The following is a 19,164-nucleotide window of genomic DNA, read 5'->3' as shown; positions in this document are numbered from 1 at the left end:
CTTTGAACATATCTGATCACTTGTGCTTTTAAAAAAAATACTTCATTTGTATTTTCCGATAGCCCACTCTCCTGGGTTCCCTCCAACTTGTCTGGGAACTTCTCAGAGTCTCTTTCAACTTCTGTTTGGCCCCACCAGCAAATGTTGTCATGCCCCAGGAATCAGTCTTCAGCCCCCTCCTCCATCTTTACTCATCCCAAGTACATGCTGTTGACCGCCACATTTATACATCTTGCCCTTGATCTCACCCTTGAGTTTTCAGCTCATATAATTAATAGCCTATTGGGCAGCTCCTCTTGGACGAATAATAGTCTTAGAAAGCCAAACATGTCCCAAAGAGTCTTTTCATTTTCTCCCCAAATCCATTCTTCTTTATCTCCATTTGCCCAGATGCTTCAGCCAAAAAGTACTAGAAGTCATTCTCGAATCCACTGGTTCTTCACTTGCTATGTTCAGTCTATCCTCAAGTCCTGCTGTCTCCACCGTCAACTCGATCTCAGTCCTCATAGACCATCCTCAGCAAAGGCAGCATCACACCCTGAACCATACCCCAAACTTTACATCTGGATTCACTGTTTCCATCTTGTCTATTACTTTTCTACATCTCGCTCAGACTTCTCTCCAACCAACATCCAGTGTGACATTTTTAAAACAAAACAAACTGGATTATCATTAAGCTCCAAACTCTCCATTGACTTCAACACCCACGTACAATACAAACTCACCCTTTGGCAGACTATGTGGTATGTGAAACCATATCATCTGGCCAGCCTACCTCTGCTCTCTTTCTCTTTACTCCCCTCTACTATAATGTATTTTTCAATTGCAGCCGCCTCCCATTCTTCTCTTCCCAGGGCTATTTTAATTACTGTTCTCTCTATATATGAAGCTCTTCCCTGCCATCTCTCCATGGTTGCCTCTTTACATCACTTCAGAGCATAATTCAAATACTACTTTGTGTGTGTGTGTGTGGTATGCGGGCCTCTCACTGTTGTGGCCCCTCCCGTTGCGGAGCACAGGCTCCGGACGCGCAGGCTCAGCGGCCACGGCTCAGGGGCCCAGCCGCTCCGCGGCATGTGGGATCCTCCCGGACCGGGGCACGAACCCGTGTCCCCTGCATCGGCAGGCGGACTCTCAACCACTGCGCCAGCAGGGAAGCCCCAAATACTACTTTTTAAAGGTCTTTCTTGACCACCTAGTTGAAGCTGTCCATCCTCATTCTATCCCATCAGTCTGGCAAATATCCATTTTTAAATGAATAACATTCATCAAGACCCAAAAGTAATCTAATGACTTATTTTCAGTTTCCCCTGCTAGAATGTAAGCATCTTGGGAGAACGTTTATCACTTTATTCCCAGCTCTTAGAATCATGCCCTACACACAATAGATACTCAGTTTATTGTCATTGCAATCTGTAGCTAAATAAGGACTAAAATGCACATGTTTGACTTTCAGTCCTGGGAACTTTCTAAACTAATGTGCCCTTGTAAGTGGAAGGAAGGAAAAAAGGAAGAAAGGACGGAGGGAGGGAGGAAGTAAAGAAGGAGAGGAAAGAGAAGGGGGAAATAATTGACTATCATGGTCAATTTTCAGTCTCTTCCTCTTCCTGACTCCAAGACAGCTCAGTTAGGACAAATTAATCCACAATTCTGAGTTGGTTTTCCTTTTCTCATTTAACCAAATTGGTAGTGTACTCTCAGTCTAGTAGTTTTCCATAGAAGACTGGATTTTTATAGAGATCTCATGTATCTAGGTATTTGTCGCTTTGGTCTACAAGCTGTATTTTTCTCTGCACGGCCTGAACTAAGTGATTTAAAATGTGTCCATACAATAAGTTTAATTAATGATTAAGAATAGGACTGAAGGGCTTCCCTGGTGGCGCAGTGGTTGAGAGTCCGCCTGCCCATGCAGGGGACACAGGTTCGTGCCCCGGTGCAGGAAGATCCCACATGCCGCGGAGCGGCTGGGCCCCTGAGCCATGGCCGCTGAACCTGCACGTCCGGAGCCTGTGCTCCGCAACGGGAGAGGCCACGGCAGTGAGAGGCCCGCGTACCGCAAAAAAAAAAAAAAAAAAAAAAAAAAGAATAGGACTGAAATGCAGAAGCTCCCTCTGGTGGTTTAATTTGTAGGTGTACAAAAGTAGCAGTGCAGCCTGGAGATCCTGCTCACTATGGGCCAAACAGAAGATCACAGAAATATTGTTCTGCTTCTGTCCAGCCTCTTCCTCCTCCCTCTCCTCTGCCATCTTCTTCTTTTCTTAATTTTAAGTATAAAATGAGTTTGGGTGGCAGCTTTATGATGATAGCTACAAAAATCCATATGGAGAAGCAACTTCTGGAAAATTAAAAGACTAACAGAAAGCAACCACCCAAGACCAGACATTCTGTGGCTCCAAGTAAATACTTTTAAAAGGACCTTGTTTGCTCTTTGCTAACTATAGAGTAAACATATCTCTAGCCCTTGCAAAGTGGAGACTGTAGGTGTTTTCGCCCTTCTTCAACTTTAACACCGTTTTGTTTGCTTTTTCCTGGGAACTGGGCACCTTGTACAAATTTAGAATTCTTATGGATAATATATTTAAAGGAAGTTCTTTGTAGAGCCTTAATAATTTATAACTTGCTATAAATATTCCTTGTTGCAATACTAAAATATACTAGTGGTTTAAAAGTGATATTATAGTTATTATAACTTTTATATCTTTTCCGTAGGTGGCTTCTGGAATTATTTGTACCTTGAACTTCTAAGTAACATGCATATTATCTGGATGATGGTGTTTCCATAGTTTTAGGGTGTGATGGTCCATAATCATGTATTTTTGTATTTCCATTAATACAAACTGGGCAAAAGTTTTTATAGTAATGTACTATCACCATGCAATAATTCTAATCATCATGAAGTTAATTTTTTTCACCAAATGTAACTTCGGCTGGGAAAATATCTGGCTTACAAATGGAAATTGTCAGGAAAGTAGAATATATTTCATGAATAGCTCAAGCTCAGCTTTGCTGAAATTTATCTCTGCTTATATTATTAGTATCGTTTAATGTTGTTTCAAGGTTTATCAATATTCATCCAGTATACTTTTATACTTTCACTGAAGTATGTGTTGCATTATATTGAAAAATATACTAGGATCATGTTTTGGGTGGAATCTACCTGATTTAAAGGTTGAGTTCATAAATTATGTTATGTTATATGGGGGACACTATGATATGTATCTATAGGATGAGAAGATGTATACCTCTTCAGTCAAAATACAATGACATAGGAAGGAAATTAATATATTTGATTATTTAAGGGAAAATTAAACAGGATATTACAGTCACTTAATTACATGTATCAAAACAATTAAACCACAATAAAGACTATTTGTGATGTTAATAACAATTTGTACAACCATTAAAAGATATGTGATTTAATGAAGCCTGATTTTTCGCATTGTATTAGTCAGGGTCCTCCAGAGAAACAGAACTTATAAGATATATAGGATGAATATACATCAGAAGGTATTTATTTTGAGGAATTGATTGGCTCACACGATATGGCAGCGGAGAATTTCCACAGTCTGCTGGCTGCAAGCTGGAGACTCTGGAAAGCTGGTAGTATAAGCCAGTCTGAGTCCAAAGACCTGAGAACCAGGGGAGCCCATGGTGTGAATCCCAGTCTGAGAGCAGAAGGAGGTGAGATGACGCACCTGAGCAGTGAGGCTGGGGTTGGGTGGGGGAGGGGAGAATTCCTCCTTCCTCTGTCTTCCCTCAGTGGATTGGATGATGCCTCCTCATGTTGGCTAAGTGATCTACTTTACTGAGTCCACTGATTCAAATGCTGATTTGATCTGTAAGCACCTTCATGGAAACAGTGTTGAATCTGGGCACCCTGTGGCCAGTCAAGGTGACACGTAAAATTAACCATCACAGTTATTCAATATGCAATTATAATAACATCGTTAACATCAGTGTTTGTCAATTGCCTTTCAGGTGAAAAGCACTGAAGAAGATGACATTAAATGTTTGGTAACTTATAAAAGTTATTTGCAATACCAGAAATAACAGTTATTCACTAAAATTTTCATATGCAGTTCTATGTTTCATATGCAGTTTAAATGTGGATTAGAAAGGTTTTGATGTGAAGCGTGGATTTCAGGTGCAACTACAGATCAGTAGCAATATGAAAAGCATTTTCATACTGGAAGCAAATCTAATTTTTTAAGAAAATACTGAGGTTTCATAAATCTGAGAACATGTAACATATGTTAAGTATGACAGTTATAATGAAATCTGCCAATTTTGCTTTTCTTCTTTTTTTCTGAATGTTTATTTTTTTATACAGCAGGTTTTTATTACTTACCTATTTTATACATATTAGTGTATACATGTCAATCCCAACCTCCCAATTCATCCTGCCACGCCCCCCCCACCGCTTTCCCCGCCTTGGTGTCCATACGTTTGTTCTCTACAGCTGTGTCTCTATTTCTGCCTTGAAGATCGGTTCATCTGCACCATTTTTCTACATTCCCCATATATGTGTTAATATATGATATTTGTCTTTCTCTTTCTGGCTTACTTCACTCTGTATGACAGTCTCTAGGTCCATCCACGTCTCTACAAATGACCCAATTTCTTTCCTTTTTATGGCTGAGTAATATTCCATTGTATATATGTACCACATCTTCTTTATCCATTTGTCTGTCGATGGACATTTAGGTTGCTTCCATGACCTGGCTATTGTAAATAGTGCTGCAATGAACATTGGGGCGCATGTGTCTTTTTGAAGTATGGTTTTCTCTGGTTATATGCCCAGTAGTTGGATTGCTGGGTCATATGGAAATTCTGTTTTTAGTTTTTTAAGGAACATCCATGTTGTTCTCCATAGTGGCTGTATCAATTTACATTATCAATTTTGCTTTTCTAATTGTTGAGCAGGTATTTGATCTGATCAGATAATTTCATTGTGGTAGTTTGTAGATCAGGAAGTTACTGACTATTCTTTTTTATGATGTTACCTGCCCTTCTGTAGAAGAGAGGAAACTCTTACAATACTGTCTCATAAAATTGGAATTTGGGGGTTGTGTATCATGGGAGGACTTCTTTTCATCAATCAGTTATCTTGGTTTTCCTCCTAAACCCAGGTGAGAAATCAAGTTGTCTAATATCCTTGTAGTTCCTCCTTTTCCCGACCCCTATTCATTCCTAGGAATCTTAAAGGGAGATAACTGCCATGTTTCCTCTCAGCCACTCCCACATACATAGGGGAGATGGGATTCTCTTGTCTACTCATATATCTAGATCATTTTCAATCCAGATTATTTATGTAGGACACTCAGGAACTAAGACTTATATAATGTGAATCCCACACAACAGATGAAGATAAATACCACTAATCATAAAGAAGAGACCACTGATTCTATAACAACTAGAAACTCATCCACTAACTAGATTCAGTCTTAGCAAAGTTATTGTCCTGCTTTGGGATTCAATTTTCTCAGCCTTAGGTTAAGGTTAGATATCTTGTATGAGACTTCCAGTTCTATTAGTCTAAAGTCCTTCCTCCTTCCCTCCCTCCCTTCCTTCCCTCCTTTCTTCTTTGTTTTTTCCCCCTTTATCCCTTCCTTCTCCTCTTCCTCCTTTCCAGTTCCTCTTCTCTCTCCCTCTCTTTTGGGGAGTATATTATCTGAATTCTCTTTCTCCTGCTTCGGAAAGATTTTCTTTCTGACCGTCTTTACATTCTATATACGTTTTGTAATTTCATCCATTTTCATGGCTTTAACTATTGGCTCTCTGCAGGTAATTCTAATCATTAACTTGCTCTTTATTTCTAATCCACCATTTAGAACCATCTTTTCGAATGACCTCCAAATCCAAGTTCTAAATTAGAATTCACCTCCTGCTCTGGGGAGCAGTTGAGCCCAAACAGTAAACTTATTCTATGGTCTAACTTCCACATATTGGTTATTGGATCTTTATTCACTCTGCTTGCCAGACTCAAAACTGCTAACAGCTTTATTTCTTCTTCTTTTTTAAATCTCTTATAGTGAATCAACCAGTAGCCAAATCCCATTCATTCTGCTTATAAAAGAGCTTTCCCTTTCTCTTCTCAGATTTCGTGGGTTTTTAGGTTTATTCTAGGATTTTCTTGTTTTACCTATGGGACATGTCTCCTTGTCAGCCAGATCTTTCTAAAATGAGGCTCTGATAATGCTGTTCCTTTGCTTGAACCTTGTAATTAAGCCCCCTCCCAAACCCTTATGAACTTGCCCAACCTGCTTTTCTCAGTTTGTTCTCATGGGAATAAAGCTAAAATCATGGATTTCATCTGCGTCTGGAAAAGTTAGCCTCATTATGATTTGTGGTAACAGATTTTACCCCTAACACCAGCCAGTTGTTTGGCAAACCATTTCTGAGAGTAATAGGGAACTGGGCAAGAGAAAATTAATGAACTCACATTTGTTGTTAAAACTAGAAAAATTGCCAATAGTATGTTCCCTCCAAATAGTTTAAAAGTAGCTTTTAATATAATGGAGCACAGCACATTTGACCCAAAACCATTCTGTTTCTTATTTTTATCTGTTATTTACTATTATTGTTGTTGTTTTCCACCATGCTTGCAGAGTCATATCTTATGTAATTTCTTTTAACCAGCTCTCACTTTAACACCAAGCATCCTAGATATGGCCTGGTTCGGTCACCTGTTGCATACACAGTGATGTAGAGTCCACCTTTGCCTCATCCTCTGAAACAGATTGCTTAATAAACACTCACACCATCTCCACATTCACTGCTTTTCAAGTTATAGTATTTTAAACATTTTTGCTTTTCAATTTCATTATTATTAACAAACATTTTAAAAGATCATTGCAAACTAAGTGGAAGCTCTGCTGATGGATGTCAAATGAAAATGAACAGTTTTAAGTTGTTTCTTACAAAGCTTTTCGGGGTTATTAGCCAAAAGCTTTGAATATTTTAAGACTTAAATAAGACTGAGTGAACAGACAGAGGGAGGCTGTAAACAGAAGTTTACACTTTGTATGTAGTGCCATGATTACAGTGAGAATGGAGAAAGTCAGCTAAGTAAAAAGGAGTTGTTGAAACAAATACTTGAGCAGAGTGGGAGAAGCGATATGGGTTAGGAGCAACTAAGAGAGTTATTTCAAGGTGAGATGGGAATTTGAAAATCAGTGAGAAGCCAGATGTGGAACTTAAAGCAGACACAGATAAGCATTAGGGAGGAAAACTATTTTTTTCCAAGACACTTCAGACTGATTGCAGGGGAGAATGGTAGAGACCAGGGTGGGGGGAGAATAAGGAGGAAATTGCAGTATAAGTCAAAGATGAAAAATTGTCAAAGTAAGTGGGAGGGATTTTTTCAATAGCAAGAAGGTGCTAGTATTGAAATGGTCCACTCCAATCGGCTCACTCAGGGAAGCCAAGGTGACAGGCTAATGTGCTGGTAACAGATGGTTTTCCATTCCCTTTCAATAAAGCGTGAAGTGGAGCTCCCTGATAGCAAGTCAACACATATAAAGGCTCTGAAATTTATTTGTATGTATTGGAATCTGCTCTATATGCTTGTACCTTTGGATACAATTAAAGATGACTTATTAGTCTATGGCTTGTACATTTTCTTTTATCCTTGTAAAAAAAATTGCAAAGATGATAATGGGAATAAAAATAATGTGAGGCTGGTACTTTCAGCTATCTTTCTGCCTTCCTAGGAAATATGTGCAATAGCAGATATGGTCTTAGGTCCAAGATGGGATCGACAGGGTGAGATAAGATTTTCCTTATCTGGCAACTGCAAACTTGTTTTATTTTCTCAAGTTTAAAGGATGAGAAAACTGAGATTCGTAGAAGTTCTGTAACTTGTCTACAGCTCTATGGCTCATAACATGGGATCATAATTGCCATTCCTTTCCCTTTTACTCTTCTCCTTTATTTCAAACTCTCCTGTAGTGTCGCCAGACAGTGTTACTCTTGACATTCCCACCATCAACTTGTAACATCTTCCCTTGGTTCTAGCTACTAGGAGTTGTTGACAGTGAAGATACTTTCCACCTTTGTAATGAATATTTTAGCACCTTGTTAATATATTTACACTCCACTATCACTGTTTTTCCGCTTCACTGATTGGAAATTCACTCTGAGCTTTTTAATACCTTGACCTTACACATCCCTAACTTCTCACTTTCAGTAATTTGCTGAGTTCTGTTGATTTTTTTTCAAAACAAACCTTACTTTTTTAGAGCAGTTTTAGGTTTACATCAAAATCGAGTGGACGATACCAAGATTTCCCACATTGCCCCTGCCCCAGCACGTGAAGAGCCTCTCCCATTATCAGTATCCTCCACCACAGTGATGATACATTGGCTACAATTGATGAACCGGCACTGACACATCATTATCACCCCAAATCCACAGTTTAGAGTTCATTCTTGGTGTTGTACATTTTACGGGTTTGGACAAATATATAATGACATGTATCTACCATTAGAGTATCATACAGAGTAGTTTTCACTGCCCTAAAAATCCTCTCTGTGTTTCTCCATTCATCCCTCCACCCATACCCACCCCTGGTAAACATTGATCTTTTTACTGACTCCATAGTGTTGCCTTTTCCAGAATGTCATATAGTTGGAATCACACCGTATGAAGCCTTTTCAGGGTGAGTTCTTTCACTTAGTAATGGGCATTTAAGTTTTCTTTATGTCTATTCACAGTTTGATAGTTCGTTTCCTTTTAGCACTGGATAATGTTCTGTTGTCTTGATGGACCACAGTTTATTTATCCATTTACCTACTGAAGGACAGCTTGGTTGCTTCCAAGTTTTGGCAATCATAAATAAAGCTGCTATAAACATCTGTGTGCAGGTTTTTGTGTGGACATACATTTTTAACTCCTTCAGGTAAATACCAAGGAGTGTGATTGCTGGATAATATGATAAAAGTGTTTTTGTTCTTTTTTTTTTTTTTGATTTTGTAAGAAGCTGCCAAACTGTCTTCCAAAGGGGCTGTACTCTTTTGCATTCCCAACAGCAATGAATGAGAGTTTCTGTTTATCCACATCCTTGTCAGCACTTGGTGTTGTCAGTGTTCTGGATTTAGCCATGCTGATTCTTCTTCTCTTCTCTCTGTACATGATTCATGAATCCTTCTCTTCATGGACACTGTCACTACTGTACTTCAGAATAAAATTCTCTTTCCTGAGAACTTCAGGATCTGTTAACAGTTTACCTCCCTTTAATGGGTCTCTCTCTCTAGTCCAACTTCTACAGGGCTGTCAGATCCATTGCTAAATATCAGCTCTGGAATTTTGCTTTTCCATTCAACAGCCATCAGAGGTTTCATCTAATAAATAAAACTTCTTAGCTTATCATTTTAAACGCTCCAAGATCTGACTCCAACCTACTCTTCAAACATAATTTCCTTTTACTACTACCCTTCATGTTCCCTTCTTTCCAGGAGAACCAAATTTTTATCCATTTTTGATGTCAGCCTGATTTTTCTTGCACTTGTATCTCTCAAGATTTTCCCTCTGCCTTCCACCATTATTCTTTGTTCAGAAAACATTATATATCTAATCAGTCTCCAAGCTACTATCTCTCCCTCCTGTCTACCTCTATATTGTCTGCTTCTTTCACCACTTCTTCTGCTGACTTGGGCCCCAGCATTTCTCTAGTGCTCTACTGGAGGACCTTTTGTCTCCCTCCCTGCAAACTGCTCTTATGAAGATTTTTCTCTTGTGGAGATCGTTAAGCAACCATTTTCCAACGTGGAAGCTTTTGCCTGCTTTCCATTTGCTTAAGCAAGTTTTTTAGCTTGATATCCAAGACATATTAAGGCATTTTTAAAGAATTGAGATGTAATTGATCTATGACATTATATTAGTTTCAGGTGTACAACATAATGATTAGATGTTTGTATATGTTGTGAAATGATTACCACAATGTCTGGTTAACATCCATCACCATATATATATATCATGGCATTTTTTATGTCTTACCTTTTGCTATACTGCTTTCTTTCACTATGTACATTTTGTTCTATGAAACATGTTAAGTTGTTTACACCTCTTTGCCTTTCTACTCTCTCCTGGAAATTTCCTGCTTTGTCTACCTGGCAAACCCCTAGTTTATCTTTTAATCTGCCATTTAGACATTACGTACTGATGCTCTTCCCTAAGCACCCCAAACAGAGTTAATCTGTTCATTTTCTACATGTTACAGTGTTACTTCTTTTTCTTTTTTTATTGAAGTAGAGTTGACTTATTATATTAGTTTCAGGTGTACAATATAATGATTCAATATTTTTATAGATTATACACCATGAAAAGTTATTATAATATTATCGACCATATTCCCTGTGCTCTACATTACATCCCTGTGACCTATATTTTATAAATGATAGTTTGTACCTCTGAATCCCCTCCATCTAATCTGACCATTCCCCCCCACCACCTGCCTCCCCTCTGGCAGCCACTAGCTTGTTCTCTATATCTGAGTCTGTTCCTATTTAGTTATATTTGTTTATTTGTTTTTTCTTATATTTCACATATAAGTGAAAACATAGTATTTGTCTTTCTCTGTCTGACTTATTTCACTTAGCATAATACCCTCCAGGTCCATCCATGTTGTTGCAAGTGGCAAGATTTCATTCTTTTTTTAATGGCTGTATAATATTCCATTGTATATACAGTTGATCCTTGAACAATGTGGGTTTGAACAGGTACACTTATATGTGGATTTTTTCTTTGATAAATATGTACTACAGTGCCACACTATCTGCAGTTGGTTGAATTCATGGATGTGGATCTGTGGATACACAGAGTGGACTATAAAGTTATATGTGGATTTTTGACTGTATGGGGTTGGTGCCCCTAACTCCCACATTGTTCAAGGGTCAATTCTATTTACCATATCTTATTTAGCCATTCATCAGTTGATGGACACTTATTTAGGTTGCTTCCATATCTTGGCAATTGTAAATATTTGTGTATTTAATAATCTTGATTCTTCTAATCCATGAACACACAATATCTTTCCATTTATTTGTGTTGTCTTCAATTTCTTTCATCAGTGTCTTATAGTTTTCAGAGTACAGGTGGTTCACCTTTTTGGTTAAATTTATTCCTGGGTATTTTATTCTTTTTAATGCCACTGTAAGTGGAATTTTTTTTACTGATTTCTCTTTATGATAGTTCATTATAAGTGTATAGGAATACAACAAATTTCTGTATATTTATTTTATATCCTGTGACTTTACTGAATTCATTTATTAGTTCTGGTAGTTTTCTGGTGGAGTCTTTAGGGTTTGCTATATATATTATCATGTCATCTGCAAATAGTGATAGTTTTACTTCTTCTCTTCCAATTTGAATGCCTTTTATTTCTTTTTGTTGTCTGATTGCTGTCACTAGGACTTCCAATATTTTGTTAAATAAAAGTGAGAAGAGTGAGAATCCTGGTCTTGTTGCTGATCTTAGAGGAAAAGATTTTAGCTTTTCACTGTTGAGTATGATGTTAGCTGTGTGTTTCTCATAAATGGCCTTTATTATTTTGAAGCTTGTTCCCTGTATACCAACTTTGTTGAATGTTTTTATAATGAATGGATGTTGAATTTTGTCAAATGCTTTTTCTGTATCTGTTGAGATGATCATGTGATTTTTTTATCCTTCCTTTTGTTAATATGGTGTATCACATTAATTGATTAGTGGATATTGAACTGTCCTTGCATCCTGCAATAAATCCCACTTGATCATGATCTATGATCCTTTTATATTGTTGAATTCAGTTTGTTAATATTTTTTGAGGATTTTTGCCTCCATGTTTATCGGGGATATTAGCCTGTAATTTTCTTTTTTTATAATATCTCTGGCTGGTCTTGGTATCAGGGTAATGCTGACCTTGTAGACTGAGTTTGGATGTATTCCTTCCTCTTTAGTTTTTCAGAATAATTTGAGAAGAATAGGTATTAACTCTTCTTTAAATGCTTAGTAGAATTCCCCTATGAAGCTATCTGGTTCTGGACTTTTGTTTGCTGGAAGTTTTTTGATTGCTGATTTAATTTAATTACTATTATTGGGTCTGTACAGATTTTCTGTTTCTTCCAGTTTCAGTCTTGGAAGACTGTATGTATCTAGGAATTTATCCATTTCTTCTACATTGTCCAAATTTTGGCTTATAATTGTTTGTAGTATTCTCTTATGATTGTATGTATTTCTGGGATGTCAGTTGTAACTTCTTCATTTCTAATTTTATTTATTTGGGCGCTCTCTCCTTTTTTTTTATGAGTCTAGCTAAGGGTTTATCAAGTTCATTTATATTTTCAAAAAAACAGCTCTTAGCTTCATTGATCTTTTCTTCCTCTTTTTTTTTGTTCTCTATTTCATTTATTTCTACTCTGATCTTTTGTTTCCTTCCTTCTGCTATCTTTGGTCTTTGTTTGTTCTTCTTTTACTAGTGCTTTTAGGTGTCAAGTTAGATTGCTCTTTTGACATTTTTCTTGTTTCCTGAGATAGGCTTGTATCACTATAAATCCCTCTTAGGACTGCTTTTACCACATCCCATGGATTTTGGAAAGTTGTGTCTTTAATTAGTCTCAAGGTATTTTTTTATTTCTTCATTGACACATTGGTTTTATAGTAGCATGTTGTTTACTCTCCATGTGTTGTTGTTTTTTCCAGTTTTCTCCCTGTAACTGATATCTAGTTTCATATCTTTGTGGTCAGAAAAGATGTTTGATATGATTTCAATCTTCTTCAATTAATTGAGACTTGTTTTGTGGCCTAACATGTGATCTATCCTGGGGAATGTTCCATATGCACTTGAAAAGAATATGTATTCTGCTGTTTTGGGATGGAATGTCCTGTAGATATCTGTTAAGTCCATCAAGTCTAATGTGTCATTTAAGGGCAATGTTTCTATACTGATTTTCTGTCCAGATTATATGTCCATTGCTGCAGGTAGGGTATTAAAGTCCCCTACTTTTGTATCACTGTCATTTTCTCCCTTTATGTTTGTTAATATTTTCTTTATGTATATAGGTATGCCTATGTTAGGTTCATACATGTTTAAGAATTCTTCTTGGATTGACTCTTCCATCATTATGTAATGTCCTATTTTGTCTTTTGCTCTAGACTTTGTTTTCAAGTCTGTTTTGTCTAATACGGGTATTGCTACCAAAGCTTTCTTTTTGTTTCCGTTTGCGTGGAATACTTTTTCCATCCTCTCACTTTCAGTCCGTGTGTGTCTTCAGCATTGAAGTGAATATCTTGTAAGCAGTATATGGATGGGTCTTGTTATTTTTATTCATTTAACCACCTTATGTCTTTTGATTAGGGTATTTAGTCCATTTATATTTAAAGTGATTATTATAGGTATGTACTTATTGCCATTTTGTTCATTCTTTTCTGGAGGTATTTGTAATTCTTCTCTGTTCTTTTCTTCTTTTAGTCTCTGCCCTTGTGGTTTGATGATTTTCTTTAGTATTACTTTTGGGTTCCTTTGTTCTTTTGTGTATCTATTGTAGGTTTTTGGTTTTTGGTTACCATGAGGTTCATATATATAAATATATATATTTTATATATATAAGATTTGTTTTACATTTTCAAATTCTTTGTTAAAATTCTCACTGTGTTCCTATAGACTTCTCCTGAGTTCAGTGAGCTTTTTTAGGACTGGTACTTCGGACATTCTATCAAGTAAATTACTTATCTCCATTTCATTAAAGTTTGCTTTCTGTTGTTTATCTCTATAAATTAGATGAAGCAATTACCTCTCCTGCTCTTGAAGGTATGTCCTTGTCTGGGAGTATCCCTATGCTGACTGTGTGTGCCCAGTGGCTTTGGCAGGAGGACTGGAGCCAAAGTGAGCATGGGCCAGGGCCTTTCCCAGCATTCTCTGGGGCTGTCACATTGGCAGGGTGGGCTGGAGCCTGGTGTGGGCCAGGCCTTTTCTTAAGGTGCATGTGCGTTTTGATGTTTGGGGGGATTGTTTTTTCTTTCCTTCTAAATTGTCAGCTCTTTTGGGGAAAATTCAGTTTCTAATCTTTTATGTCCTATAGCATCTAATACATGTTCTTTGCAAATATTGGAACAAAATAATTATGGTTTAAATAAATGAGTTGATGCATAATTCCTGTAATGCTCATTCATGGAAAATTTTAAAAAATTTAGAACTTTAAGGGAACTTTGGAATAATTTTTTCTAAGTTCTTCATTTTACATATAAGAGAATCAAGTTTTAAAAAGTTCTGCCACTGTTTTCAAGATCTCAGCAATTAAGAAGGAAAAATTAGGACAGGAACCAAAGTCTCCTGATTCTCAGGCAATGCTTTTATGTATTTTTAATTATATGACTATGCCTTTTTAAATGTATAAGTTATCTTGTGAATCTTTTTTGATGCTTTATATGGTAATGTGTCCAATTAATTCCTTAATTTTCAATGATAATTACATATGAAGATCTTTACTAGTTAAGTAGTATTAAAAATTAAAATTTTCAATTCTATAAATAATTTTTAAAAAAGAGACCATAAATAACACCCTTGAAATCAAACCAGATTGAGGAAAAAGATATACAACTATTACAAAATGAGATCTTATATAAAAATATTTATTGCCATTTCTAAGAAAGCATTTTAAGAAGAAAACTACCCTTAGAACTCATATAGAAATGGACCACATATTCAATAGCAAATTATTTTATTAAAAAAAATTAGTACAAGTAAGTAATTAGTCATACATATGGTTATAAACCATAAATAATATCTACTTTGATTAGTTTTATTTATACAAGCAGGCTAGTTTATTAATGTAGTTCTCTGATTTTGCATATATGTTTTTATTCGTGTATTTTGCACTTGCATACATGCAAACCCTATAAATGTGTATAGCATCAATTTATTATGGCTGCCATTTTATACAGATAATTTGATTCCCTTTATTTTAAAAATTAACAAACATTGTATGTCTTAAAGGTTATTAGTGTGCTATAAATAAGAATATGTTATTGTTTTGGACTCTAGTGAACATTACATCCTCAGAAAGGCTGGAGCATGCTTTCTAACTGTCTTTAATATTTTCTATTTAAAAGGTAAATAAGATTTGTGGCCGTCCAATCAGAACACCCACACAAAGCCCCCGTTGTTCTTTTGATGGGAGCAAAGAGAAGCATGGAATGAAGATCTTTATAAGAAATGGGGAAGAGACACTTGCCAACAGAAGAAAGTAAGACATTTGTTTTACAACCAGAAAGAGAAAAGAAAGTAAGCTATTAATTTTACAACAGAATAGAATGTATTCTATTCTGCAGGGGTTGAATTAAGAATTAAGTAGAACAAAATACACTATTGAAGAAACAAAGGATCAACATTAATTACCTTTAAAATTCAGTGCTTCCTCCTATTCTGTTAATTAGGAAGATAAGTTCAACTCAGGAGACCAAAAAACCTTTCTGTGATAAGGGAACATTTTTTATGACACAATATGGCAGGCCTTACATACATATGATCATCGTGCACTTCAAATGTGGCTAGTGTACAATGTTGTACAGCAATCTGTAACACTCAGTCATCTTGCTTAACTGAAACTATGCCCCTTGAAGAGTAACTCCCCATTTCCCCCTCCCTGTAGTCAACAATATTGCATTGTACACTTCAGAATTTATTAAGAGGGTAGATCTCATGGTAAGTGTTCTTACCACAATAAAATAAAAATTTTTTAAATGTAGCTAGTGTGACTGAGGATTGAATTTTTAACGTTACATAATTTTAGTTTTAGTCAAAATTTTACATGTAGCTAATAGCTACTATATTGGACAGAATGCAACACAGAGAGAGTATTCATGTTAATGATGTGATAAGTATTACTGAATGTTAAGTACCTGTTAAAAAATGTAAAGTGTCCATACCTTTTACCTGGAATGCTGAAAATTACAATCTTTCGATTCAAAATGATAAGCATTAACTCACATTTCTACCACTGTGCCCGTGATTAATTGTTAAATTAATTGTTAAAGCCTTCATTAGTGTCCGGTTGCTTGAGCATTGGTGATTAAACTAAAAACTTTTTAATACTGGAGGAAACTGTTATTTATTTATTTTGGTATTCAGTTGACCAGTACAATGGCAAATACTAGATTCTCAGTAGGTATTTTTGAATTGACCTGAAATTCAGAATTCTGTGTTTATTAATTCAAATAATTATTTCTAAAAATACCTTATGGAGAATTCAGTGTTTTACATACTTTACTCTCTATAATGTAAAATCTGTTTCCTTTTGAGATAGTGCTCTTAATTGCCCCATTCTCTCCTCAGTTGGGTTATTAGCACGGGGTAAAGAACTGAGCTATTACTGGCTATGTGCTACAGCTGAAAACAATTAGCACATTGTTTGCAAGTAAAATAGCTGTGTTTTTATGTTTTTTTCAATTTAAACATCTATAGTGATCAGTAGTTATTTCTTGCATTTGAGAAATCAGTATGCTTTGGCTATGGTGGTTCTTATAATAAAACCCAGCTAAGGAAGATATTACGTTCCTAAAGATCATGTCAGTTTCACCACCAAAACAACCTAGTTGCTGGAAAACCAAAACAAAACCCGGTACTTAACATGGTTTATTCTCTTGCAAAACTAAGACCGTGCAGGTGAAATGTTACAGAATGGCTCAGGAGCAATGAGGGGCTTATCTGAGTGGAAAGTTTTATAAGTATCTATCCTGGCCATTGAATAGACCTCCATGTCACCAATCTTGCAAACTCATTATTTCTATGCCCTTGACTGGTCAGCCACCATTAACCATTTCCCATGAATCAGGGTAGGCTCATCACTGGCCAATCTCATGCCACGCAAGGTGAACAACCAGAGGTCCTGCACTTGAGCCAGCTTAAGCATTTCACTTTTACACATTTTTTTATTGCCATTCCTGAATGGAGCTTAATTTCTGTGGCAGTATATTTCCTCTTGATGCCTATATGTTGTGCAGACCTATCCATAAAGTAGACCTGAATTTTATCTATCCTTTCCTATCGTAAAGTAGACTTTGTCATCCAAGAGGTGCAGAAGGGTGCAAGTAAGAGTTTATCTGGGCTATTAGGAATTGCAATTCAGGAGAGAGATTTGGGTGAAACTAAAAGGGTGTTGGAGCAGAGGAAAGAGTCAGGGGCTTATACAGATAAAAGCCACAGGGTTGTTAAAGTTGTCTGGCAAGAATTATGATTGACTCTGATACAAGAAAGGAAATATTTATTCTTAAGGGCTATTTTAGGGTAAGGGTTCAATAAGTAGATAGGCTGTCACGAGTTATTTGTGGTAAGTATCCGATAAGTATCATTGGGCAGGTGTTCTGAGTGCCTGCATTAAGACAGTAAGTGGTCAAAGGTCAGATTCCATCCAGGTCCAGATGTTTGTAAGTCACACTTCCTCAGTGGACTCCCAGCTCCGTTTCAGAAAGCTCTCTTAGCAATACTATTTTGATTTTCCTTTTATAACCTGAATTTTATTTATCCTTCATCAACTTATCTTTCCCCACGAGGTCATAAATTTTGATTTAAGTAGGTGGGGCAATGTAGCAGGAATAGGTGCTTAGTGAGTCTGGGCTAATTTCCATGTATCTTACTTGTCCTTTTCCCACCTGCTTAAGCCTGATTTCCAATCGATCACGTCCACTTGATGTTATATTGCTTCTATACAAGCCCGATCTTGTAGCCTGGCAGGTCAGACAGTACTTGTTTCCTCATGGGCATCTCAGGTTGCAGAATCATTTGCTGGTTTATGGTCAAGTGTGCAGGTTCTGCCAGAGGCAAGTTGTAAACCAACCAGCTGACTGACCTACTGAATGACAGATGGACCAGCCAACCAAACAAACAAAAATAGTGTTCAGTAAAAAAATAACTGACTTTGCTCTAAAACCCTTGGTGTCTATACTGTGATTCTTCTTATGGGGCTTTCTGGAGTCTCTGCAGAGAATCTTTATTTGCCACCAGTACTTCAGTCACCATCGCATAGATGAACTGGGTCATCTGAACTGAATGTCAGAGTACCTTGGTGCGTGCTACTTTATACATGGGTTGTAGCAACACAGTATGTTGTAATATGTGTGTAATATGTTTTCTCTAAGATGCAAAGGGATCCCAAAAGCTCTGTGCTTCTTCCTGTGCTTTAGGTCCTCTTAAGTGGTGAAATTTGTCTTTTGCATGAGAAGAACATCCCAGTCAGATTCAGACTACTAGACATTTACAAACCCTGCTGAATTGTCAAGCACTCAAAATGTCAATATTTTTCCCCACCAGAATCATTCAGACTAAGTTATCTAGCATAATGTGATCAATATTTGATTATCAGCGTGGCGTCCTATAGGATGTCTAGATGATCACGGCTCCTGTCTGTCATGGAGTGGGAGAATTGCCTTGAGGTCTAACAGTGAAGGGGTTCTTGCCAGCTGAAAGTGAAACGTTTCTAATTGTCCTTACTAGTTGGTAAAGAGAGAAGAGCATTTGTCAAGTCATTAGCTGCATAGCAGGTGGCAGGACATGTATTGATTTGCTCTAGCAGACACCACATACAAAGGAGTATGTAATTGGAGTCACCCTCTGACTCAGGTTATGATAATCCAACCATTATCTGTGTCTACCCCCTGTGCATAGACCAGCCAAACAAGTGAGGTCAATGGTGAAGTGTTAAGATCACCACCACTACAATTTTTGTGTCTGATGATGACCCTAAACTTGGCAATTCCCAGGGATATTGTGATAGTGTGATTTATAGTAAGAAATATGTATTTGTTCTTTGACACCATTCGTGGCATAGACTCCTAAAACCCTTGGATTTTCCTAAGCGATGAGAGAAGAACGGTGTCTTTTGTTATGTTAATGAGGTGACTTTTGGGTCCCACCTAAGGATGGGGCTGGCTGCCTGGAGAGCCAAACATGTGGTTAAAAGGCTGGAACTTTCAGTCCCACCTCCTAATCTCCAGTGAGGGGCGAGGGGCCACAGGTTGACTCAATCGACGGTGGCCATGAGTTAATCAATCCCACCTGTGTAATGAAGCCTCTATAAAACCCCCGATGGTTTGTAGAGCGTCGGTGTTCCTGAGCGTGTGGAGGTGCAGGGCGAGTGGCGTGCCTGGAGAGGGCACGGAAGCTGTGTGCTCCATCCTCCAGTGCCTTGCCCTGCG

The 19,164-nt window shown here is 37.1% G+C and overlaps 1 protein-coding gene across 1 annotated transcript in view; it reads left to right on the top strand.

The window, feature by feature from the left end:
* Window positions 1–19,164, top strand: part of GPC5 (glypican 5) — a gene marked incomplete at both ends in the record, with an annotated part of 1,359,437 nt that overhangs the window by 272,135 nt on the left and 1,068,138 nt on the right. Inside the window, one exon of the mRNA XM_082675781.1 lies at window positions 15,085–15,218. Coding sequence (XP_082531907.1) covers window positions 15,085–15,218 — 134 coding nt within the window. The remainder of the gene's footprint in view (window positions 1–15,084; window positions 15,219–19,164) is intronic.

The sequence above is a fragment of the Grampus griseus genome (assembly GCF_964374135.1).
Source record: "Grampus griseus genome assembly, chromosome: 18".
NCBI lineage: Eukaryota > Metazoa > Chordata > Mammalia > Artiodactyla > Delphinidae > Grampus > Grampus griseus.
Note: the sequence above shows the minus strand (reverse complement) of the source record. Positions and strands in the feature narration are given on the sequence as shown.